Source organism: Balaenoptera borealis (assembly GCF_965194805.1).
Source record: "Balaenoptera borealis genome assembly, chromosome: X".
NCBI classification, from domain to species: Eukaryota; Metazoa; Chordata; class Mammalia; order Artiodactyla; family Balaenopteridae; genus Balaenoptera; species Balaenoptera borealis.
In genome coordinates this window covers 2,608,720-2,633,921 of record NC_138881.1, presented here as the reverse complement: position 1 = coordinate 2,633,921, position 25,202 = coordinate 2,608,720, and the positions used below count along the sequence as shown (strand labels likewise).

At 50.8% G+C, this 25,202-nt stretch overlaps 1 protein-coding gene and 2 long non-coding RNA genes across 5 annotated transcripts in view; 1 reads left to right on the top strand and 2 right to left on the bottom strand.

Moving 5' to 3' along the window:
• LOC309619975 overlaps positions 1–4,896 on the bottom strand; it is a 37,530-nt gene extending 32,634 nt beyond the window's left edge. The window contains exon 1 of the long non-coding RNA XR_014239328.1: positions 4,503–4,896. This is a non-coding gene — a long non-coding RNA (uncharacterized lncRNA). The remainder of the gene's footprint in view (positions 1–4,502) is intronic.
• Positions 229–4,495, bottom strand: LOC309620027. Its single transcript, XR_014239385.1, has 2 exons — positions 2,576–4,495; positions 229–2,430 (listed from the first exon to the last, which is right to left on the bottom strand). It is a non-coding gene; the product is annotated as an uncharacterized lncRNA (long non-coding RNA).
• A 221-nt stretch (positions 4,897–5,117) lies between the features above and the next one.
• PRKX (protein kinase cAMP-dependent X-linked catalytic subunit) overlaps positions 5,118–25,202 on the top strand; it is an 84,596-nt gene continuing 64,511 nt past the window's right edge. Inside the window, exon 1 of one of the 3 annotated variants that reach the window (XM_082375822.1) lies at positions 5,118–5,644. In XM_082375822.1, the coding sequence (XP_082231948.1) occupies positions 5,479–5,644 (166 nt within the window). In that variant the 5' untranslated portion in view covers positions 5,118–5,478. The remainder of the gene's footprint in view (positions 5,645–25,202) is intronic. The other 2 variants (XM_082375821.1, XM_082375820.1) reach the window with 2 other exon arrangements.

The window sequence follows — 25,202 nt, the reverse complement described above, 5'->3', positions numbered from 1 at the left end:
CCACTTCTTTATTTTAAAATTTTTTATTTTATTTAATTAAAAAAATTTTTAATTGTTTATACAATTTTTAAAGGTTACTTTCCATTTGCAGTTATTATAAAATATTAGCTATATTCACTGTGTTGTACAACACAGCCTTCAGCCTGTCTTATACTTTTCCCCCGTCTTTAAATCTAGTCCTTCTGAAATGGATTTTAGTTTTCTTTCGTGGTAATGTCTTTGTGGTACTTTTTTTTCTTTTTAAATTTTATTTATTTATTTATTTATTTATGGCTGTGTTGGGTCTTCGTTTCTGTGCGAGGGCTTTCTCTAGTTGCGGCGAGCGGGGGCCACTCTTCATCGCGGTGCGCGGGCCTTTCACTGTCGCGGCCTCTCTTGTTGCGGGGCACAGGCTCCAGACGCGCAGGCTCAGTAGTTGTGGCGCACGGGCCCAGTTGCTCCGCGGCATGTGGGATCTTCCCAGACCAGGCAGGGCTCGAACCCGTGTCCCCTGCATTGGCAGGCAGATTCTTAACCACTGCGCCACCAGGGAAGCCCTTTGTGGTACTTTTTAATAGCATACAAGGTGAGAATCTAAAGAGGCTTTTAATCCAAAGTAGATAACAGTTGGTACTAGAATATTATTTATAATGTCTAGAGGCAGATACGACTTGATTTGATATAATTTTTCTCATGTTCCTTTGTGGTACTTGTAATTCGTGGAAAGCTCCGGACACTAGCACATGAGCTAAAAGGACACTGATTACCACCTGACCCAAGTGACAGGTCTGGTTTGTGGATTCTAGGATGCAGGTCACCGTGGCTCACGGGGTCCACCCCACTCATTCATTTTCACAACTTGAGATTTTAGGTAGGGAAAGGAAACCGCGTTAACATATGATGGAACAGAATGATGGATGCCCTTGGTGAAATCTCTCTTAAGTCATCATATTTGCTTCCTAATCATCCTTACTTTCTAACCATCACTATGATTCCTTGGGTAAAATATGACTTTTAAAGTTCAAGTTCAGAAATCCAGTTAAACAGCAGCCACAGGGGCACAGAAAGTTAACTTCTCTTTCGGATGAAGGACGCTTCCTTCCACCATATGTATTCACGTTTCGGGAAGCATGACCCACCTGTGTTCCTCCAGCATCACAGCTTAGATTTTCCATGAATCTCTTCAGCATCTGACAAGTAAAAACTTTCCTGCATATCTTCGGTGATGAATAAATGCACCATCTTCTAATTACAGGCTGGTCTATCCCAGGCAGTGTGTCTATTCTCAACACGTTCCTCTACAGTTCCCTTTGAAATCTCTCAAGAAAATTCTCCAAGTAAATAGACACGTATAAAAACATTATTCATAGACGTTGGAGCTCCATACATGAATAAGAGCAGTGTGACAGTCAAATGTCCTTGTACTTTTTCAGATTTTTAAACTTCAGTTTGTAGAGAGGGTGGCTTAGGGTTTTGTTTTATTTTAGTGATGGTGGATTGCGTGATTTTACCCAAATGTGCACATATTTAACCATCCAAGATTCTACCTTGGATGAGTTCAATGCTCTCAGCCCATTTGGGGTCCATGACCTCCCTAACCAGGGCAGTGTGTGTGACATCTCCATGGTGAAAACTTCATTTCCATCAGCAGGAAGGCCATTGCTAGGTCAAAACTTATCCACGTATGTTGGGTCAAACACTTATTCAACAAGTGAAGTTGAAGCTGTTTGAAAAGGGGGTCCGCTTTGCATAAAATATCTCTAGAGAGCCAGGCACCAAAATACAGCCCTTGGGGTGCGTGGAGACGCTTTGTGAGTGGTGGGGATTCAGCTGGGCTCCCACCGGGGCAGGCCTCTGATGACTGTGGGTGTACTGATCATAATGATAAAATAAGTACCATCATCTGTGACCCGTCATGACAGCAGAAGTCCATCCGTGGAGGCAGAAGCGCCCAGGATTCTAATCCTGGAACGTAGCCAACTAACTAGGTTATCACGAATTCCTAGCGCGTTAAACCAACGCAAACCCACCACAGGGCCGTCCGGACAAGGGAAAACGAAGAAGCAGAGGATTGCAAACCTACTAAAAGTGAGTGCTTATAAATATTTGCATCACTCCTTGCCAGGAAAACATTCACTGGTGACGAATGAAAGCACAAAACCCCCCTACGTGGCTATGCAACAGATCACCTGAGAAATAGGAACAAAATCACTGAGCATGAGAAATGACCTAGGCTATTCCTACTAAACCACGGCTTTGTCTGAATGACAGTAAAGTCTGACCACGGAAATCGGAAACCGTACTCCTGTAACTGAACACTTCTCTGAATCAGAATATATAATAAAATATATTAGAATGTATATTCCAGAATATATTAGAATGTAGTAATATTACATAAATAATACCTAATATTATGTATAAATTGTAGCGTCTGAAGGCAGCTGAAAACTTCTTTTGGAATATATATATATATATAAGAACATATAATAAAACATTAGACTATATATCTCAGAAGAGATTAGAATATATGGGGTATAAATAGTATCTAATATTATATACATAAAAAAATGTAAAGTCTGTGAGGGCAGCTGAAAACCTCTTTTGGAATATATATATTAGAACATATAATAAAACATATTAGAATATATATTCAGAATAGATTAGAATATATGTGATATAAATAATATCTAATATTATATATATAAAAATATAAAGTCTGTGAGGGCAGCTGAACACTTCTTTTGGAATATATATATATTAGAACATAATCAAATAGAATATATACTGTAAAACATATGTATCACAGAATAAATTAGAATATAATGTGATATTTAATATCTATTATACACATATAAATTGTAAAGTCTGTGAAGGCTGGTAAACACTTATTTTAGAATATATATCAGAACATATTGGAATGTAATATATATAATATATAGAGATTGTAAACTTTGTGAAGGCAACTGTACACTTTTTAACTCAGTATACACACGCACACATATATACGTATCTACTCATAGACATACATATTTACAAATATATGCAATTCCAAAAGAAGTGTCCAGCTGCCCTCATGGACCACCCTTTTTCTCTCTCCCTTATTCAACACCGCCTACACCTGTTTCGGCGTTGACCTTAGAGCTCATTCTGCGTACGGGGAGCATTTAGTCCGCTGGGTTACAGAGTTCGGTATTTCCCTGCCCCATCACCACCGAATGCTCATCACAAAGGCGGTACAAATGACCCAGTAATGCCTCGCTTGCAGGGCTTTTTTTCTTTTTTGCCTTTCAAGAAATATGCTGTGGTTTCCGAAGAATTTTTATGAGCCTTCCAGGTGATAGCGGCTTTGTTCATCAAGGTGTTGTGAAACCCGCCGGGATATTTATAGGAACAGGTGGGCATGCGGTCAAGCCCCGGGCGGGCGAGGAAGGGTCAGATCCACTCCGCCACCCAGAGTTTAACTCTGCCAGCGTCTCTGTTACTTTTTCCTCCCCGGCTGCCATTAGAAGGGCAAGGCGTGCCTTTCACTGGGTGTGAAACCCTAGCCTTGACCGTCGACCTTAACTAGCCAGCCCGACCGCAGTCACAAGGTCGCATCCGCGGGGAGCGGGCGCCCCCTCCGCGTGGAGACGCGCCCTTGCCCGGCGTGGACCGGCCCGGTCGCCCCTCCGCGGGGCACGGCCTGGTGACCTGAGCGCAGGGGACCAGCCCTTGTCTAAGCAGCCGCTGGGGCGCACGCGGCCCGCTCCTGGAGCGCATTTTTCGCATTCCAGCTCAAGCAAGATCTGGCAACCAGCAGAGAGCAAGCGTCTCGCCCGGGGAAAAAGCCACCCACAATGTGCAGAGGAGGGCTGGGGCGCGGCTGGCAGCCGGGGGCCAGAACACCACACCCAGAGCCGGTTCTGATTTCCTGTCAACCCCTCCCAGTTGGCCAAGCGAGGCAGGCCTGGCCTGGTCCCCCGTAAAACGCCTCCTTTCTGAAGTTCTGGCCTCTGCGACAGACCGTCAACCCACGCCGACCCGAGGACTCAGGGGCAGGACCCTCCCTTTCAAGGGCGGAATCGCTGGAATCCCGCCAAACAGTAGGGCAGGCACGGTGCCCTCTCGCTGCTCAGACTGTGGTCCGCGGACCTGCGGCCCGGATAGCCCTGGGGGCTGCCCAGAAAGACCAATTCCAGGCGTTCCTTGCCCGGCCCGCTGTGGTCCCAGGAGCACTTTAACCAGATCCCCGGAAAAACAGTGGCCGGATCCGTGTAGGTACATTTGCATTTCAGATGCAGCCCCGACATTTTGGGGGTATAGCTATAACCAAAGATGGCCTGGGACACACTTCCCATTAGGAAAAGCCAAACGCTATCGCTGTGTGTCTGTGACCGTCCTGCGTTTCCTTTCCGAAATCGTCCCTGGTGTGTTTACACCAGCGGCCCGGCAAGTTGCATGCGCTGCATTTGGTACTTCTCTGATTGTTACCTGCCTCTTAGTATTTTTAAAAATAGTTCTTTTGAAATAATTAAAAGATTTACCGGAGGCTGTCCAGAAACGCTCCGGGAGCGCAGCTGCGCGCCTGCCCCACGGTGCGTATCTTACATGACTGCAGTCCAACAAGCCAGGGCTGGGAGCGGCCTTGGTCCCGGGGGTTATTCGCCAGACGTGGCGACCGCCCGCCGGGACTCGCGGGCACCGCGCGGTCGGCGGAGCGCGCCCCATCCGCTTCCAACTCCAGCTTTATGTTTTAACTTTACTTTTCTTTGAACCACGCCCTCCCGCTCCCCAGCCGGTCCCGCCTCCCCCCAGCCTTCCGGGCTGGGGCGCAGCGGGCGCGGGGACAGGCCCGCGCGTCTCCAGGGGGAGCTCGGCCGAGACCCCATCCCCGGGGCGCCGAGGCCGCGCGGGCACCTCGCCGCCCGCGCCCGCCCCAGAATGGCGGGCGAGGCCCCTGGCGCCCGGGCCCTGAGGTCCCGGGGCGGGGGCGCGGACGGGGCGGGGCGCGGCGCGGCGGCGCGGGCCACGCCCCCAGCCGGGCGGGCAGAGTCCGGGCCGGCGCCCGGGCGGGCGGAGGGAGCGCGCGGCCCCGCCCAGGCCGCTTCCGCCCGGCCCCCCAGCAGCGCGCACGCAGCGCCCGCGCGGCGGCGGCGGCGGGCGCGGGACGAGAGGGATGAACAGGCGGCCGGGCGCCCGCGGCCAGGACCCCGCCTCGCGCCCGCCCGTCCGGGCCGCGCCCCCCGCCCAGGCCGCGCCGCGCCCGCCCCCAGAGGCCGCTGGCTACTCCCACCGGCTGCCGCCGCCGCTCCTGCCCTGAGCGCCGCCCCGCGCCCCGCCATTGTCCCCGCCGCGCCGCCAGCTGCGCCCGGCCGCCGACCGGGAGGCGGGGGCCGCGCATGGGTGGGCGCCGCTGATGCCGCCACCGCCGCCGCGCCGCCCTCCGAGGCTGCGTCCCGGGAAGCCCGGCCCCCCGCGCCCCCCGGCCCGGCCCGGCGCCCCGGACCTGAGCGCGCCCCCATGGAGGCGCCCGGGCTGGCCAAGGCGGCCGCGGCGGACGCCGACTCCCGAGAGAGCTCGGGGGAGACCCCCGACGGCGCGCCCGCGCACTTCCCCGGCCCCGGGGCGCCCTCGCCGGAGCCGCCCGCCTACCGCTCGCAGGACTTCGACACGCTGGCCACCGTGGGTGAGTGCGACGCGCGGGGACCCGGCCCGCTGGGGCGCTCGGCGCCGCCCGGGAAGCCGGCGTCAGACAAAAGGCTTGTGTGCGGTCGCCCGGCCGCCGCCCGGGGAGGGCCCTGCCTGGTCCCGCCTGCTCGGGGTCTCCGCGCGGGGCTCCCCCTGCGCCCTGGGTCCCCCGAACGCCCCGAGACTTGGAGGGCTTCCTTCGGCCCCCGAGAGCCTCCCCGCCTGCGGGCGCTCTGCCCCCCACCTCCAAAGTCTCCTGATTTAGACCTTCCCGCCCGCCCCCCGACAACCTCCCCGGTGTCTGGGCCCCCCCCGACGTCACAGAACTTGCTGGGGTCACGTCACATTGAGGACGTCGCGCGCCCTCCCAGGCAGGGGCCCCCGGGGACGGAGGCGGCGGCGGCCGCGGAGACCCTTGCAGACCTCACCTTGGCCAGGCTCCCCTTCTGCCCCGCGTCAGGACGCTCCCGCCTGGACTTGAGAGCGTATGTGGAACTGGGGGGTCCGGTGTCCCGTGGCGTTTTAGGGGCGCGGGGCGGCATTGGGGGTGAGTTACGCATTTCCTTACCCTGCCGTATTCTCCGTCTGTGTATCCGGAACTGGGCATTTCTTTTATCCGGCTCTGATTTCCTTTTTGTCGTTCTCCTTTGAGCCTGACCACTCCTAGGCAGCTGGAAACGTGAAGTCTCCAGTTCCCTGAGCGCTTGGATCCCAAAACGTGGTGGTGTATGGAACCCGCCCTGAGTGGGTCAGAATATCCCAACTCCGCAAGGGCGCTGCCTTCAAGCTGTGGGCTCAAGCCAGCCTGTGGCTTCTTAGCAACTCTTTGTTGCTAAGGGAGTTGTCCCAACCTGTCAGGAAAGAATCAATGGGGAAGGGGGCACATACCGTAAATGACCCTGGAGCAGGGGTACCCAGGTACTTTTTCGGGCCCTTTCCCACCCTCTCTTGGAAGGGAGGAAGCATTGGCCTCAAGGGCATGGCTTGGGGCTTCATATGACCAAGGGGCACAGCCAGAGTGGCATTAAAACTACTCAGAGTGGCCTTGACGCCTTCCCTTTAACGTCAGTAGCCTTTTGCCCGTGTGTAGTTGGCTGTGAGGAAGCGGTGCCCGGGAAGTCTGGTTTGGGACTAGGAAACCCGACTTGGGACGGAGGGGACAGAAAGCACCCTCCCTCTCTCCTGCTTCTCTCCTCCTCTCTCTCTAAGCCTTCTCGCCCATCTCCTCCTTCGTTTTCTCTCTCTCTGTCCATCTCTCTCTCCCTTTCCTGTTTTTCTCTCTCTCTCTCTGTCTCTCTGTCTCATCTTCTCCATCTTCTATCTCTCTCCCTTTCTTTTTCTCTGTCTCTCCCTCTCTCCCTCCCTCTGGGGCGCTCTGCAGGGCTGCTTTAAAAGCTCGCGGTGTTTTGCGGGGGTAGGAGATGAGGATAGAAACCTAGACCAGTGCAGGCACACCGGTAGGTGGAAACACAATTCAACAACGGAAAGTTGGTGGAGGACCCGCCGGCCCTTGGCACACAGCGCTGGCAACTGGATCTGTTTTGGGCACTTAAGCAAGTCTATTGTGAACGGTGCCAGGGCATCAGGCGGGGCATGGGCTGGTGGGTGGGCTGCGGACGTGACGTAGCCTGGTGTCTCTGCAGCTGCCTGGGGGCCCTTTGGGTGCTGCTTAGTGGGCATAGGGTTCCCAGTGAGCCATCTTGTCCTTAAAAATAGAATGTCGCTGCCTCTGGGGACCGAGCAGGGCCGGGTGGGGGGAAATGAGCTCCCCAGTTGTCTTTCCCTTTCTCCCTTTCTTTTTTTTTTCTTCCCTTTCTTAATGAAAAAGATACTTAATCTTCAAGGATAACTTCCGGTGGGTTCCAAGGGTGTGAAGGGAGAGCCAGGTCACACATGTTCAGGATGTTGGACCAGCAGGGGCCTGGGACCCAGGGGGGGTGTGTGTGTGTGTGTGTGGCTTTGCAGCTTTGGTGGCTTTTTTAAATCACCTTTTGCCAGAACTTTAACTTTAATATTCCAGATTTATCTGTGCATGGTTAATCTAAGAAACTAAGAATAAGCTTTTAAAAAAATCCCAAACCCATCAGAGGTGTTAGAGTTTCCAGTAACTTTAGACCATAAGGTGTCATGGACAAAAGTGAGGGGCTATGTTGGGCTCTTTACCCACAGTTAGAACGCAGTTGGGACCAGCATGGTGCCTCTTCATCCTAAGCTTCGGGCCCAGGAAACTTAAGTTCCCTTTTGACTGCCCCTGGACCCATTCCTAACTGTCCCCCATCGCAAACAGGCACCCCCAGTGGCTCTGAATCGTCTGAGGCCATCTGTATGCATTTCTCCAGCTGAGCAAGGCTGTTTTCCACAACTTGAAACGAACCCACACAAAAAAACACAAAACAAAACAACCACCCCGACAAACCTCTCAGCCTTTCTTAACATACCACAATCCCCACCCCCTTGGAGCCTTCCAGAATGAGTCAGGGTGGAAGGACCAGGCTGGCTGGGCTTGTCCTCCACCCTGAAGTTCTGAAGCTCTGGCCTCACACAGTTGTGCATTTTCACCTGGTCTGATCTCCACTCCGGTGTGTGAGCTCTTCTTTTTCTCACCAACAGGCATTTTTTTCATCCTGTTCTTTTGCCTGTGAGCTGGGCCCCGGGGGAGGCGCCCGTGGGACAGAATTGCTGACTCCCAATCCCCCAAGGACGGTTGCAGCGCAGGTGGAACGCAGCAGGTGGGCACAGATGTGCTTCTGCATGATTTAGCAAAACCGGCAGTGGCTGTTCAGATGGCAGGACCCCCAGGAGGGTTGGCACCAGGATACCAGGACCCAGGTGGAAGCAGACGGCCCAGTTCACGGGGCGGCCATGACACCTTGGAGATAGAATAAGGAGGAAAGTCAGTGACCAGTAAGGTCTCAGATGCCCTTATTCTGTGCTCCTCGATAAACTGTCTATGGGAAGTTGTCCGTCTTTTAGGTTGATTAGCTCTCCACAAATTCAGACAGCTTGGAAGAAAGCTCAGCTTGTGTTGGTGAAAAATCTCATGGGCATTTTTTGAAGAGCGTGGAAGGGACCTTGGGTCCTGTCTCGGCCAAACTGAATTCATAGATTGAAAAACAGGCTCAGTTACAGAAGGAATGGTGTGCAGCCCCCTGGTCCACATTCCTGGTCCCGGTAACCAAGCTTGATTTCTTGCTATGAGCACGAACAATGGTGCTATTAAAGATAAACGTTTTGAAGTAATGATAGGCGCACGGGGGATTCCAACACCTGCACCTAGGCCCATGCACCCTTCATGAAGTTTTCCCCCGTGACGTCTCCTGTAGGTGTCACACAATATCAAAATCAGGACGCGCGCCGGCGTGGGGTCCATCCTGCTAAGAGACCACAGACCTTAATCGGTGCTCCCACTTTTCATGGGAACTCTTTTGAGTTTGTGAGGAGGGGGCATGCGTGTAGTTTTGTGCCGTTTTATCCTGTACATCCATCTGGGCAACCACCAGCACTGAGATCAAGGCACAAAGCTCATTCCCTGACCACAGAAACGCACTTACGCCTGACACTCTGTATTTTTTTACTATCACATCACGCTGTCAGAAAGTTGTATTTTCTTAAGACCCAGGAGACCTTCCGTAGTGAGTAATTAAATCTGCACTGTTGTCTCTTAGTTCATTTTCCTCCCTGCTGATAAGATTCTCTCTTGCACTCTTGGTTCCCCAGAACTGGCCCTAATTTTTCTTCCTCCCACCTGGACTCCCAAACCATCACAGGAGCAACACGCCTCTGAACTGGGGAGATTTCCCACTGCACGTGAATGACTTCTCCCGGGGGCGATGTTGACAGAAGCCATTAGGAGGGAACGTTGCTTATCGTGTAGTGATACCCAGAAAATTGTGTTTACCTTTTAATCTGATTCACCTTGAGTGGGTGTGAATGGTGGTGTCAACTTAAGAGCGTCACAGGAACTTGGAAAGTTAGGTAAAATACGAGAAAAGAATATTTCTTTTTATAAAATTACGGAAAATACTAGAAAGGAATATTTCGTCTTACAGAAGTCCTGCAGGCTGTTCCTCCTCATTTTAAAAAAAACTTTTACTTGTCTTTTGGCCACTTCAGGTGGCATGTGGGATCTTAGTTCCCTGACCAGGGATCGAACCCGAGCCGCCTGCAGTGGAAGCACGGAGTCTTAACCACTGGACCGCCAGGGAAGTCCCTCTTCCTTCTCGTTTTTTAAAAATTGCAGCGAAGTTCACATAACACAAAAGGAACCATTTCAAAGGGAACCATGCCGTGGTGCTTTACACATTCACAAAGTTGCACGACCCTCATCTCTGTGAGGTTCCAGAACATTTTCGTCTGCTGCCCCCTCAGGGTGACCCCAAATCTATGAGCAGTCACCCCCTGTTTCCTGCTCCTCCAGCTGCTGGGAACCCACATCTGCTCTCTTGTCTCCATGGATCTGCTTGTTCCATGTCTTCTTCATCTTAACGCACTCTGCTTTCTTACTTTCCATCTCCAAGGGGACAGCGGGGGTGGGAGGAGGGGTGGGACTTTGGGAAGAGAAGCTTAGGAGATGCAGAGCCAGTAGTTCCCTGCGCAGGAGGAGAAAAGGAAAATGGGCCAGAGGATAGAAAGTATAGGATGGTAAGGATCAGGTGAGGACCAGCCAGGCGGAGAAATGTGCAGTCAGTGAGAGAGACAGGGTCACAGACACGTGCACACAGAACCTGCTGTCCTGGGTCGGCTAGAGTCCCCCTTCTCCCCCCAAATTCATGTCCTCTCAGAACCTGGCAACGGGACCTTGTTTGGAAACAGGGTCTCTGCAGACGTCATGAAGTGAAGGGTCTGAGACGAGGTCCTCCTGGAGGAGGGTGGCCCTACATCCAATGACAGGGTCCTTCTAAGACACAGACGAGGAGAGACACAGACACAGAGGAGAAGCCCCGTGAAGACGGAAGCAGAGACGGGAGGGAGGCGGCCACAAGCCCAGGGACGCCTGGAGCCCCCAGAAGCTGGAAGAGGCAGGAAGGACCCTCCCCTGGAGTCTCTGGAGGGAGCGCGACCCTGGGACACCTTGACCTCAGACATCTGGTCCCCAGGATGGGGGAGGATGGATGTCTGTGGCTTTAAGCTCACAGTTTGTGGGAGCCCCAGGAAACTAATACACCTGCCAGACAGGATTGCAGAGTTGATTTCTACGTGGCTTTACAGCTTGGTCCAGGAAGCGGTTTCCCCAAATCCTTGGAGGTGGAGGACACCGGGTTACATGTATTTTCCGAGGGCGTCCTCATCCCACACAGCATGTGGGTGCGGCTAAAGCAGAACTCACTGTTTGACAGAGGTCATCCCCCGAGCTGGATGGGGCAGAGTTAGTTCCCATGTGGTCAGGCCAAGGGGCACCATCTTGAATCCATCCCGACCTTGTTGTCTTGATTGGCACCAGCTGCCATAACAGAATACTGTCCACTGCGTGTCTTATCAACAACACAAGATTGATTTCTCCCAGTTCTGGAGGCTGGAAGTTCGAGATCAAGGTGCCAGCGTGGTTGGGTTTTGGTGAGAGTCTCCTGGGTTGCACTGGCTGTCTTCTTGCTGTGTGCTCAGATGGTGGAGAGTAGAAAGCTCTTAAAAGGACACTAATCCCATCCTGGGAACCCCACTCTCATGACCTCATCTCATCCTAATTACTTCACAAAGACCCACCTCCGGATACTGTCACATTGGTGGGGAGGGGGGATAGGGCTTCAACATGGGAATTTGGGGGGACACAGACATGCGGTCCATAACTCTGGGTTGACTTCTCCTTACATGTCGCCCTGCCTTCTTCCTCCTGAGCTTCTGCCTTTGGGGTGCAGGTGTCTGCCGGAGCACCAGCCTCACCTCGTCACATCCTGGATTCCTTACAGGAGGACACCTGTCTCCCTGGATCTGGGGACGACCCTCCTTGTCCCGACTTGGCTCACCCGTGGGGATGAGGGCATGGCGCCACGATGCTGGTCTCAGACCTGCTTCTGGGATGGGTCTCTCCACAGTTGGGGACCACCAAGGAGGCCATGTCTGTCACTGGAAGAAAAGGGCAGAAACACCACATGACACAGACACAAGCTTCCCCTTTCCGGGGTCACTTGAAGCTTGTAAGCACGATGTTCTTCCTGAGAAACACGTGTTCACGATTCTCAGTACATCTCCTTCAGTCTCAGGAACAACTTCTTGGGGCCTTCTTGGTATTTTCCCCCAAGTTTGTTTGTTTTTTTCAAACACCCACATGTCACCACCTTCACTCCATTTAAAAACGTTTCCGTTTTTCCTCTTTTCTTTGAAAACTACAAATGCTCTTTCTTGCTGGGAAGAACAGTAAAGAACTGAGAAAGGAAGGTTCACTTTTTCAAGATCATACCTAGTGTTCTGGTCGGAGCACAAACATCTCCCTTGATTTTTCACAGGGACCTCCGGGGGGGAGTGAGGCAGGGCGGGGCATTTGGGGGTTTTCTCCCCAGATGGTCAGGGTGCTTGGCTGATTGGGTTTCTGGTGAGACCAGAGGGTTCCTGGTTGGCAGATGGCTGTCTTCTTGCCGTGTCCTCACACGCCCTTTCCTGGGTGCCTGTGCAGAGAGAAGGAAGTGCCCTCTTGGCTCAGGACTCCACCCATATGACCTCATTACCTCCTTAGAGGTTACATGTCCAAATACGGTCCCACCAGGAGTTAGGGCTTCGCCGTATGAATTTGGGGGAGACACAGACATGCAGTCCCTAACAGTGGCTGAGACAAGAATCAGGGGTAACTCCAAGGTTTGGGGGTTACCTGATTGGAAAGCTGTGCCACCCCTTGGAGACATTGAGGGGGTTAGGGATGGAGCAGTGTTTGGGGGAAAAGGCCAGGAGAACCGTTCGGGACGTGGTTAGTTTGATCTGACTGGGAGACGTCTTTGTCGTTATCTACATCATCACCATCACCTTCCGCCACCTGCTGCCACATCCTGCCACCCTCCACCAACATCATCAGCATCACTTCTGACACTCGGGGAACTTTCGTTTAATTGAAATTCACAGAAGGTTGTTTTAAAGTGAACAATTCAGTGGCACACTGTTGTGCAACCACCACCTGTATCTGGTTCCAGAAGATTTTCATCATCCCCCAAAGGACACTCTCTACCCATTAAGCAATCACTCCCCAGCCCCTGGCAAACACTAGCCCATGTCTCTATGGCTTTGCGTGTTCTGGACATTTCACGTCAATGGAATCATGCACTGTCTGGCCTTTTGTGTCTGGCTTCTCTCGCTGAGCTTCACATTCTTGAATTTTATTCTGGTAGCCTGTGTGAGTGCTTCATTCCTTTTTATGGCTGAGTCATATTTCAGTGTGTGGATGGACCCCATTTTGTTTCTCCTGTTGCATTCATTTGCTTAGAGAAACAATGTACCACAGACTGGGCGGCTTGAACAATAGAAATTTATTTTCACACAGCCCTGGAGGCTGGAAACTGAGATCCAGGTGTGGGCAGGGCTGGTCCCTCCTGAGGCCTCTCTCCTGGGCGTGTAGACGGCCCTCTCCTCCCTGTGTCCTCACGTGGTCGTCCCTCTGTGTGTGTCTGGGTCCTGATCTCTTCTTCTTATAAGGACAGCAGCCCTATGGGATCAGGACCCACCCTTGTGACCTCATTGTACCTTCATCCCCTCTGTAAAGACCCCATCTCCAAATACAGCCCTATCCTGAGGTGCTGGGGGTTAGGACTTCAAGATGAAATTGTTTGGGTGGGGGGACACAATTCAGCCCATAACACCATGAACCTTTTAATGCATCATATGGTACCTCAGCCTCTTTGGAGTTCCCATGATGCACTAGTTGAGCCTTACCCCAGGTGGATTTGGCTAATTGGAACCAAGGTAAGCACCATAATATCATCACCTTCATCATCACCATCATCATCATCACCAACATATCACCATCATTATCGCCTTTATCATCACCACCATCATCATCACCTTCATCATCACCAACATCATCACCTTCATCATCACCATCACCATCATCACCAACATATCACCATCATTATCACCTTCATCATCACCACCGTCACCATCATCACCATCATCATCACCATCATCACCAACATCATCATCACCAACATCATCATCACCATCACCATCATCACCAACATCATCATCACCATCACCATCATCACCACCATCATCATCAGCATCACCATCACCACCATCATCACTACCACCTTCATCATCATCACCATCATCACCACCATCACCACCATCATCATCACCTTCATCATCTTTTCCAAACACAGCCTCATCCCGTTTTCCAGGACACACGATAGTGTCTTGGCACAGATTTGGCGCTCGCTCCTTTCGGCGTACCTGTCGTGCATGCCCCCCCTCCGATGCTCAGAGCACCTCCTTGTTCTGACTCCGGAGTCAGGGAGCCAGGGGGGGAGCTGGGTGGGCAGGGCTGGGCCCGCACAGGAAGCCCAGTGCCAGCTCCCCTTCCCTTGGTCTCCTGTTGTGATCTCTCTTGTGGCCTTTCCCACCTTTTGGCTACTGTAACAAGTTACCTCAAACTCAGTGGCTTAAAACAACATGCATTGATTAACCTGCCGTTCCAAGGGTTAGGAGTCTGGAAATGGTATTACTGGGTTTTTTTTCTTTCTTTCTTTTTGGGCCGTGCTGTGCAGCTCGCAGGATCTTAGTTCTCCCACCAGGGACTGAACCGTGCTCTTGGCAGTGAAGGCTCCCAGCCCTAACCACTGGACCGCCAGGGAATTCCCAGTATGGCTGGGTTAAAACCAAGGTGTGGGCAGGGCTGTGTGCCTTTGGGAGGCTCCAGGGGAGAATTCGTTTCCTTGCCTTTTCCAGCTTCTAGAAGCCGCCCGCATTCCTTTGTTTATGATAATCTTCCTTCGTCATTGAAGACGGCGTTGTCGGGTCAAACCTTTCTCATGCTGTTTCTCTCCTGTTTCTGTCGGATACTTCTAAGGACCCTGCTGATTCCACTGGATTCACCCAACTAACACAGGGGCATCTCCCTATTAAGGCTCTGCTGATTCACCTCTGTGGTTGGCACCTTGAAACTCAATTCCCCTTTGCCATGTAAACGAACATGTCCCCAGGTTCTGGGGATCAGGACAAGGACATCTTACTCTGTGTATCGTGCACCGATTCTTCTAATCTACTGTGTACGCCTCACCTGAGACACGGCACCGCTTTGGAGAACGTGACGGGTGGATGGCTGCGCCCAGCCTGGCCTCAGCCCTGGTCTGGCGGCATTGACTTCACAAATGGAGGGACCACAGTAATAATAAAAAGCTCTTCCGTTACTACCTGGGAGGAGAAATGGGAGATCCACTGACCAACAGATGGGGCTGGAAATCGTGTGTGTGTGTGCGCGTGCGTGTGCACGCTGGGGAAGGGATTAATGAGTTACTTGAGGCTGTCACATCTGTGCCCTCTTTTGAGGGGCTGGAATGGTGTCACCACTAACTGCCACCTCCCCGGGCAAGCAGCACCAGTTCTCGTGTTGCAAGAGAAACCCCAGTGACGGGACTGCTCCAAGATGAGATGACAAAGCCTTACACCTTCGAGGAGCTTCTGGCCCCAGGATGGACCTTTAGACACAAGGCTGTGACCCACGTGGAGGCAGGTGCCGTTAGCCACGTGGAATCCCGGAAACGAAGCTTGCGTCCACCTGGAGGCGGGAGGTAAAGGTGGCGGCGGGCGGATTGTTCTCCAGGAGGCTTGAGCATGTTGGTTGATTGGACAACACGGGTACGTTATTTATCTTTTTTTTTTTAGGAACTCGGCAGTCTCCCTCCACTGCCGAGGTTACCCTTGGAAGAATAATAAAAGCAACACTACGAATGCGTCTAAGCAGCTCCTAATTCCAGGAGCGTCATTCCCGCCCTGCGTTTCACGGGGAGGAGGGATCTCCGATGTACGCTGGGTTGGGTGCAAAGGATACTGCATCTCTTGCTACATCCTTACGGCACTTCGGTAAACGTCCGCTTGGCATCTGGGTTGCGTCCAAATAGGAGCATATGTTACAAATAGCTCTTCAGTGCCCTTGAAGTTATCCATCGAGAACTCCAGTCAAGCGTCCTGAGGGTCCCCAAGGCTCGTCCCATTGGAACGCCCTGTATCAGCCAAGGCCGCGGATGGACTGAGGGCGTGTGTTCTAGGATGCAGATCCTTTCCTCCTCCGTCACGGACGGGTCCTGCTCCCCTGGGGCGTAGGAACATGAAGGGGACACTCTCCACGTGGGTGGCTGTCACCCGTCCTGGGAGTCACCTTGTCCCCATGTAGGGGCTCCCGTCGGACCCCTCTGGGCCGTCCTTCCAGCCTTTATTTCGTGCCAGGTGCTGCCGTGGCCTCCCCAACACCTGCTTGGCCCATTGCCTCCCGCTTAGTCGAGGAGGACTGTCGAGACTAGACTCTGGGCGTCCGAGGTCCCCTCCCACTGGGTGATTCCATGCTTGAAAAACAGACCCACCTTCGGCACCTTGCACGTCTGTTCGCCCCACTTACCATTTGGAAATTCACGCTGGCTTTGCCTCCAGTTACAGGACAAACAAACCGTCTCCCAGAGCCCCTGCTCAGACGCACGAGTTGCTGAACATCATTGCACCCAGTGCTCCCATGTCGTGAGCTGCTCTCTATATGCATTCTCTCGACCTGGCTCCTTTGGACACGTTTTTGGTGAGGCGGCTCCTGGAAGGCGTTTGGAGGGCAACCTCCCCGGGGTTCCTGTAGAACAGTTGACAGTTGATTCGGTTGATGATTTCACCCTGCTGGATCATTATCTCGGGAGCCGCTTCACCGAACAAAAGACCAGACCGAGCGGATCTGAGGGTTGGGTGGGGCCGGCAGGGCTCCGCTGCTCAGAGGACGGCCTTTGTAATGCTGAGGGCACCTGGGGTCTGAGGTTGGAGGGGCGGACAGAGGCAGGGCTTTGTGTGCCCGCGCCTGCTTGTGCCTGGGTGTGTGCAGTCGGGGGGCGGGGGGCTAGCGGGGAGCGGGGAGAGGTGGGTAGTTAGCCAGCTTATGTTTGGGGACGACTCCAAAAAAAATCAGCACAGATTGAAAACTCTAGCTTGGAGTGTCCCCCCCGTCCCGTTCCCCTCCCCCCCCCCCCAGATCGAATGGGCATCCAGAAGGCCAACTATCTAGAGTTTCCTCTTTTGGAAATTCTGCCTGGGTGCTAGTTTCCATTTATCCTTACACCTTAAGGGAAAAAAACATTTACCCAGAAAAAAACAAAGCACCAGTGAGTCAGAGTATTGGATCCTTGAATATAAATAGTTATTGTTGGCAGTGATTTTACTCGTGAAGACATTCATTTAGTTGATCCTGCAGAAGATTAGTTAGCATGTTCTTTTGGTGACAGATTCTGAGGTATCCATTGTATTGATTTGCGTCAAAGCAGCAGCTTCTTGTTGCCCTGATTATTTTTTCTCTATTGCTTTCTTGTTTTCTTTTATTATTAGTATTTATTTCACTGTGCTGCGTCTTAGGCACGGCATAGGGGATCTAGTTCCCTGACCAGGGATCAGATCCATGCCCCCTGCAGTGGAAGCGTGGAGTCTTAACCACTGGACCACCAGGGAAGTCTCTTGTTTTCAATTTCATTGTTTTCTGCTTGTAAAGTTACTGAAGACCTAACACAAAGACCCGGGTTAGGTCTTTATTTCTGCTTGCTTTTGGTTTATGTTACTCTTCTTTGTGTTGTTTTTTTTTTTTTTCTTTCTTTCTTTTTTTGGTCTTTATTTACTTTTCCTGGTAGTAAAGTGTTGTATTTTGATTGAGATTCTGGGCTGCCCCTCTGAGCATCCCAGAGGGCCGTGGAAGAAACAGAATCGTGACCCAGGGGAACTGCTAAGCCGGCGTCATCTTTTCCCACCACCCCAGGGCAGCCCAAAGGCTCACCGCCTCATCTTGGTCGTTGGGGGGGCTCTTGCGTTCTATGCACTGTGGCTGGTTGACCCTCTTGCAGGTTTGCTTCCCTCTCCCAGCTGCTGCTGCCTTCGTGACAGTTCCCCGTCCACGAATGGACACCCCCAGCTGCTTCCCTGGGGAGCAAGCCGCAGAAATAAGCATGGAGAGAAACGAGTCAGCGCCCACATGCTCCAGAAGCCTGTTTCTAAGTGCAGCGCCTTTCAGGACAGCTGCTCGGCTTCCTTAAAAGCAAACGTAAAAGGAGGGCGCCGTCCTCGTTCAGACATCAGCTTTACAGTCCCTGTCTAGAACTTGGGATGGCATTGGCGAAACCGTCCGTGGGAAGGGTTGGGGGGTGGGGTGGGTGTGTGGACTGAGCTCTTTCCCTCCTGGGTTATCGGTGGGAGATGGCCTACCTTTGTAGAAGGGGAAAGCGACTTCTTTCTGTAGTTACCCAGTGATTTTCTGTGCTTCTGTTTCTCCCTGCGCTAGTGCATACCCGGGTGTGCACACACCCATGTGCACTGGCAAGTTTTTGGCTGAGGGGGTGAGAACCCTTCGGGCTGTTGAAAACACTCCGATTCTTCGGACGTTGACAAATACTCTGATGACACCTGAGACCGGCCACCTCTGTGGGTGGGAAAAGCCATCTCCTGTTGCCAGCCCCGCTGCCTGGCCTTCCTGTTAAGTCAGCAGGGCAGGTAGTTCCTAGGTAGACGGTCCCGAGTGTGCCCCAGAAGGTGGTTTGTGAATTGTCCCTTTAGAATGCTTTTGTTCTGGAAACAGTGCAACCTCTGACGGTCCGGGTTCCAGGCTGCTTCCTTTGCAGCCCAGAAAAGAGTAATGAATCGTGACAAACATCACACAGTGATAGGAAAGTAGAAGGCAGGATTCGTATAAAATGAGGACACCAGCCCAGCCCAGGAATCACTCAGTAGCACAGACAGCAGGAGTCTTGCATGTGGATTCTTGAAGGATCGCAGATTTGCAGGAGGGCCATCAAGGCGGAGTGAGCAGCTTTTATCAAGGCTCTTGAGGAATGGAGACATTGTCTTTCTATCGATTTTATTTGTTGCCAGCATTAAACTTGACTTCCCAAGTGGCTGGCATGGCATTGCCCTTTGAAACAGGTCTCTGGCTGTCCTGACTTTGCCTGGACTGGCCATGCCCGGGCTTGTAGAACAGTGTACTTTGGGTTATGAACATGTTCTCTGGCTCCAGTTGGGCAAGACTCAGGCACGGGCATTGGGAGACACACTCGTTTTTGTCTTCTTAGTAGATGTTTGGATTCCATGTGCTTTCCCAGGACGTGGTTCGCCTGTATCGCGCAAAGATGAAGGGTGGATGCTTACCCCATCCTGGGGCCACGGGGGACTTTTAGGTGACTCCTGGGGACCCGTAGGTCGCTCCCTCCCAGACCCCCTGGCCTCCATCCTTAGTCTTTGGGGAATGAGGGTTATGCTGTGGGAATTGGATATCCTTGACAGGTAGGAAATCCTGGAGGAAGATTGTTGAGGGAAAGTGGGTCTTTGTCACATTCTCAAATGACACCTTTGACCTTGGTGACAAGGTTCTGGTTTGAAGTGGGAATCATCAGAAAGGCTCTGAATAGGAGACATTTATATTTGATTATGTGTCACTTGTTCAGGTTTTCAGAATGCCTGTATTTAGTGCCGTGAGCTCTTAAATGATCACAAAATAGATACTAAATAAAATGAGCATGAAAAGGGCCGATTGTAATACCTAACATAGTCATTCAAAATATGTCTCCTTTGCAGAGCCTAAACTAAAAAGACTGTAAAAATATTTCTTTATCCTGTTTGGAAAATGCTGGCTCTTGCGAAATAGTCTATTTAAGAGGCAGAACGAAATGCCTTTTGAAAGACCGCATCGGTTACGCGATGGGTTGCTAAGGTGGGTCCATAGCTGAGATGAAAGTGGTTCTCAAAGTGGGGTCCTGGGGCCCATGGGAGTCCCTTATGGGACTCTATGAGGTCCCTACGACTTTTGTAAGAATACGAAAGCATTATTTGCTTTTTTCTTCCTCTCTCCTTCTCGCATGAGTGTTGGGTGGAGTTTCCAGTGGCCACCTGACGCGTGATGATGGTTGTCTCTTTGACCACCAGTGAAATGCATCCTTGAGGGCTCTTGTGTTTTCTGTGTTTTTGTTTTACTTGTTACCATGGCTGCTATCGAGAGGCACCCCCAAGCCCCACACCAACAAACGCCTCTCAGGGTTCTTGATAGATTTCTAGCGCATCCAGAAATCCTGAGATCAGAGAGTTTGAGAGGCGCTGCTTTGAGCGTGGGGGGCTCTGAAGTGGACATTGAGGGGCTTGAAGGTGGCCTGGGTCTATGTCTACCACACTGTGTATCACTCTGTACCCTGGGGCACAGTAGGGACCCCAGAATATTTGTCCAGCCAGACCCTGGAAGAATGGATGTGTTGCTGGCGGTTGGTTACCCTGGTGAGAGTTCAAAGCGTGAGTTCGGTTTGAAGAATTGAAGGGTCACCTCTCAGGGATGTGATCAGCTAGAGAGAGACGAGACAAGGATCGGGGTCAGGGGCTTTAGAAGAAGAGAGATTCTTGTGCTCCGAGAGCCCAGCGGTTGGTCAGCTGGGGGATATTTCAGCAGGATCCATGCTTTCCGTTAACTATCACGTGAATGGTCTAAACTTTGTAAAGACTATTATGCAACTTTAGTACTGTTTTCTGTTACCAAGAATAAGTTTCGGGCTGAGTCCTGATTCTCCCCTATCATGAAATAAGGATGATTCACGTAGTTGGGGAGCAGTATGGCGGCCTCAGCCCTATTATGCACATGAGCCAGGCTCCGGAGTAGACTCAACAGGACTAGTTCAGCGTGTTCGTATGCCTAGTTCTTGACTCATCTGCCTCTCCTGGATTCTCTCATAGCAAACTTCTTCTCTTGTTCTTGGATTCTCTAGAGCAGCATGGTCCAACAGAACTTGGTGCCAGGAGGACCATGTCCTATAATCTATGTTGTTATGGTGACCAGCTGATGTACCAGCTTCTTTTTTTAAAATTTATTTTATTGAAGTATAGTTGATGTACAATATTGTGTTAGTTTCAGGTGTACAGCAAAGTGATTCAGTTATATATATATATATATATATACACATATATATTCTTTAACATTATGGTTTGTCACAGGATACTGAATATAGTTCCCTGTGCTCTACAGTAGGACCTTGTTGTTTATCCATCCTATATATGATAGTTTGCATCCGCTAATCCCAAACTCCCAATCCATCCCTCCCCCACCTCCCCTCCTCCTTGGCAACCACAAGTCTGTTTTCTATGTCTGTGAGCCTATTTCTGTTTTGTAAATAAGTTCATCTGTGTTGTATTTTAGATTCCACATATAAGTGGTATCATATGATATTTGTCTTTCTCTGTCTGACTGACTTCATTTAGTGTGATCATCTCTAGGTCCATCCATGTTGCTGCAAATGGCATGATTTCATTCATTTTTTATGGCTGAGTAATATCCCATTGTATATATGTACCACATCTTCTTTATCTATTTCTCTGTCGATGGGCATTTAGGTTGCTTCTATGTCTTGGCTATTCTGAATAGTGCTGCTATGAACGTAGGGGTGCATGTGTCTTTTTGGATTACAGTTTTGTCTGGATATATGCCCAGGAGTGGGATTGCTGGGTCATCACCAACTTCCTTATTGGATTCAACCTCACTTCATTGGACTTTAAATAAGCCACATGTGTCTGGTAACTACTGCATTGGACAGCACAGCTTACACACTTAAGAATCTCAGCAGTCATGTAGGTAAACAAAATCAGACATCAGAATTCCTTCCTTCTGGGGTGCCACTACCTGAGGATCGTTTTTAAGTGATTTCTCAGACACTGTTAGTGATACCAATGGAAACAGCCCTTTAATAAAATTCTCGGCTGTCCCCTAATTCATTATGACACCTGAGATAAATTACACGTCAAAAAGACCTCCTTTCCCTAATATAAGTAAATGTCCAGAGGCATACGTATATTTTCCAAAAGTGATTGACTATCAGCTGCTATTTTCTAAACATCTCTCTGGTTGCATTTTCCACACGGACCCCTTATAGCATCTTTTCTGTTTCTATATGAACCATATTCTCATGGGTACTTGAGGATTTCATAACAAAACACTTTCAAACGGGCAAAACATCTTCACTGATGGTAAGATTGAGCTTGTCAGCAGAAGACAAACTACATCTTCCTTGAGAAGATGCAGTGAAAGTTATAGTTTTAAATATACGTATACACAGGCATAGCTTGCTTTATTGCACTTCACAGAGGCCGCGTTTTTTATACATTGACAGTTTGTGGCAGCCCCGCCTCGAGCAAGCCTGTCGGTGCCATTTTCCCAACAGCATTTGCTCCCTTTGTGTCTCTGGGTCACATTTTGGTCATTCTTGCCATATTTCAAACGTTTTCATTGTGATTGTATGTGTGATGGTATCTGTGACCAGGGAACTTTGATGTTACTACGACGGGTCCCTGAAGGCTCGGAGGATGGTTTGCAGTTTTTGGCAAGAAACTATTTTAAAACGAAGGTCTGTACATTGTTTTTTAGACATAATGCTATTGCACACGTCATAGACTACAAGGGAGTCTATCAACTGGGAAATATCACTTTTATACGCCCTGGAAAACCAAAAAATTCCTGTGACTCGATTTATTGCCGTATTTGCTTTGTTGTGTTGGTCTGGAACCCAGCCTGTGTCTCTGAGGTCCGCCTGTGTGTGTGTGTGTGTGTGTGTGTGTGTGTGTGTGTAATTTATTTCCAGCCTCTCCCCATTGTAAATATTGCCAGAGACTTTTTTATTCACTAATTTTTATTGGAGTAGAGTTGCTTTACAACGTTGTGTTAGTTTCTGCTGTACAGCAAAGTGAATCAGCTCTACGTATACATACATCCCCTTTTTTTTTGGATTCCCTTCCCATTTAGGTCACCACAGAGCACTGAGTAGAGCTCCCTGTGCTATACAGTAGGTTCGCATTCGTTGTTTATTGTATACATAGTATCAGTAGTGCAGAGACTTCTGATGTCGTGTGGCAACCTGACTGCACACAGATGCCACCTGCCTGCTGGTACGTGCGCGCACACACACACACACACACACACACACACACACACACACACCTCTCATAGTCTCCCTCTCCCAAGTTTCCATTAAACTGATAATACAGTTTATTTTCAGGAACACAGGAATAACGTAGATACAGACAGACAGCACGAAGGAGCTGCAGGTGTCACGCACAGGGTAGAAGTTGCATCAGACTTCCGGACGACCAGGAGCCGACGGCAGTGGGTAGGATAGTGTGGGCAAAGCAGCTTGGGGAGGGCTGGACACGCCAGACCCCAGATGAGCTCTAACGAGTGAGGATTGAGTGGGACTTCCCCGGCGGTCCAGCGGTTAGGGCTTGGCGTTTTTCACTGCCGAGGGCCCGGGTTCGATCCCTGGTCGGGGAACTGGGATCCCCGCAAGCCGCATGGCGTGGCCAAAAAAAAAAAAAGAAAGTAAGGATTGAGTAACGAAGCACAGGGATCCCTGGAGAACGCCACAGCTCCTGTGATGAGTACGGCGCCCAGAAAACCATTGGCACTGTGGGAACAGTTTATTTAGTGAAGAGACGGAAGGCAGTGGTTGCTCTCTAAGGGTAACTAACGTTCTCCTAATTCTCTCATGCCGAGGGTCCCAGCCTCGCTCACACGTGGGAACTTGAGTGGTCCTCTGTAGACCCTCATTCTTAACAGGAAACAACCACCAAAACTCGCCTCGTTCGATAGGTTTACGCAGTCTGAGGCATCAAGATAGCAAAAGACTTGAGATCCCAGAGAAAGCCAATAATTCAGGGAACCTCAGAGAAGGTGAAAACAAACAAGGGAACGTAAGAGGAATTTTTTTAAAAGTCTCACTTTGAGTCATGTTTTCAGAGAAGTTTGACAAGATACTGTATCCATCAACAATAATAGGAAGTTCCAATAAGAGAGAAACAAAAGAGTTGTCAACAGGACGGCTGGATATTACAAAGGAGGATTTTCTAAAGTCCCAAGGGTGATCTGATCCATGCTTGTGACTTTAGTTATCGTCGTGGAGCTGGGGGCTGTCAAAGGCACAGCTGTCACCTGCACCTTTCTCTTGCGAGCTGCAGGGTGGTCCCCAAGGCAGTGCCTGTTGGGTGGGTTTGTCTCTCTCTCCCCAACATCCAGGGGGCCCCTTATATTCATTTCCTGAGGCTCTTGTTACAAATCGTTACAAACCAGGCGACTTACAGAAACAGGAATCCATCCTCCCCAGTCCTGGAGACCAGACGTGTGAGATCAAGGTGTCCCAGGGCTGAACTCCCTCCAGAGGCTCCAGGGGAGGGTCCTTCCTGCCTCTTCCAGCTTCTGGGGGCTCCAGGCGTCCCTGGGCTTGTGGCCGCGTCCCTCCCGTCTCTGCCTTCATCTTCACGTGGCTTCTCCTCTGTGTCTGGGTCTCTCCTCTTCTGTGTCTTAGAAGGACCCTGTCATTGGATGTAGGGCCACCCTCCTCCAGGAGGACCTCATCTCAGACCCTTCCCTTCATCACATCTGCAGAGACCCTGTTTCCAAGTAACGCCCCATCCTAAGGTTCTGGGTGGGCGTGAATCTTTGGGGGCTCGACTGAACCCAGTACGTCCCTGGTCCTCCAGGCATCTGCAGGGTCCAACATGGAACTTGTCACCACCCTCCGCAAACAGAACAACTCAATGGACCCTTTGGACACCTGCCAGGGTTTCCTGTCTTTTTTTTTTTTTTCTTTCGTAGACCATACACTGTATACTTTTAGAGTGAATTATGCATAAAAGTCTGTGCAAACAATAACATATTACAGTAGCATTCTCAAAAAATCCTACTATATTTTAGTGTTGTTAAGCTATATAAAATACATCTTTATAAAAGTACAGGATCTTTTTTCAAGTTTTAAATCACGACCTTCTCAGATGCCTCAGCGCTACCCTGTGGGCATCTCCTCCCTCCCTCTTCCAGCCCATCCCTTCCAGCCTCATGCAGGATTTGTTCTTTCACTCCACACTAATCTTTTGTCCTTCCTACTGGCTTCTGCAACCGCAGGGAAATCTCTGAAACAACGGAAAGCACGCCGAACTCAGATCAGCCGGGCACTTCCCCCTGCCCGCCGCGTGATTTCCTGTAACCCGTTGCATAAAGAACGCGATGGAAGGATTTCAGAATCCCTGCCTTCTCTTGCCCCGTTTCCTCCATACTCATGAATCTTGATTCTCTCTGTGGCCTTTGCCATCCTTAATTTCTTTTTTTAAAATTTTTAAATTATTTTATTTTATTCTTTTGGCTGCATTGGGTCTTTGTCACTGCATGGGGCTTTCTCTAGTTGCAGCGAGCGGGGGCTACTCTTCGTTGCGGTGCGTGGTCTTCTCATTGCGGTGGCTTCTCTTGTTGCGGAGCACGGGCTCTAGGTGCGCAGGCTTCAGTAGTTGTGGCGCGCGGGCTCTAGATTGCAGGCTCAGTAGTTGTGGCGCACGGGCTTCGTTGCTCCGTGGCATGTGGGATCTTCCCGGACCAGGGCTGGAACCTGTGTGCCCTGCATTGG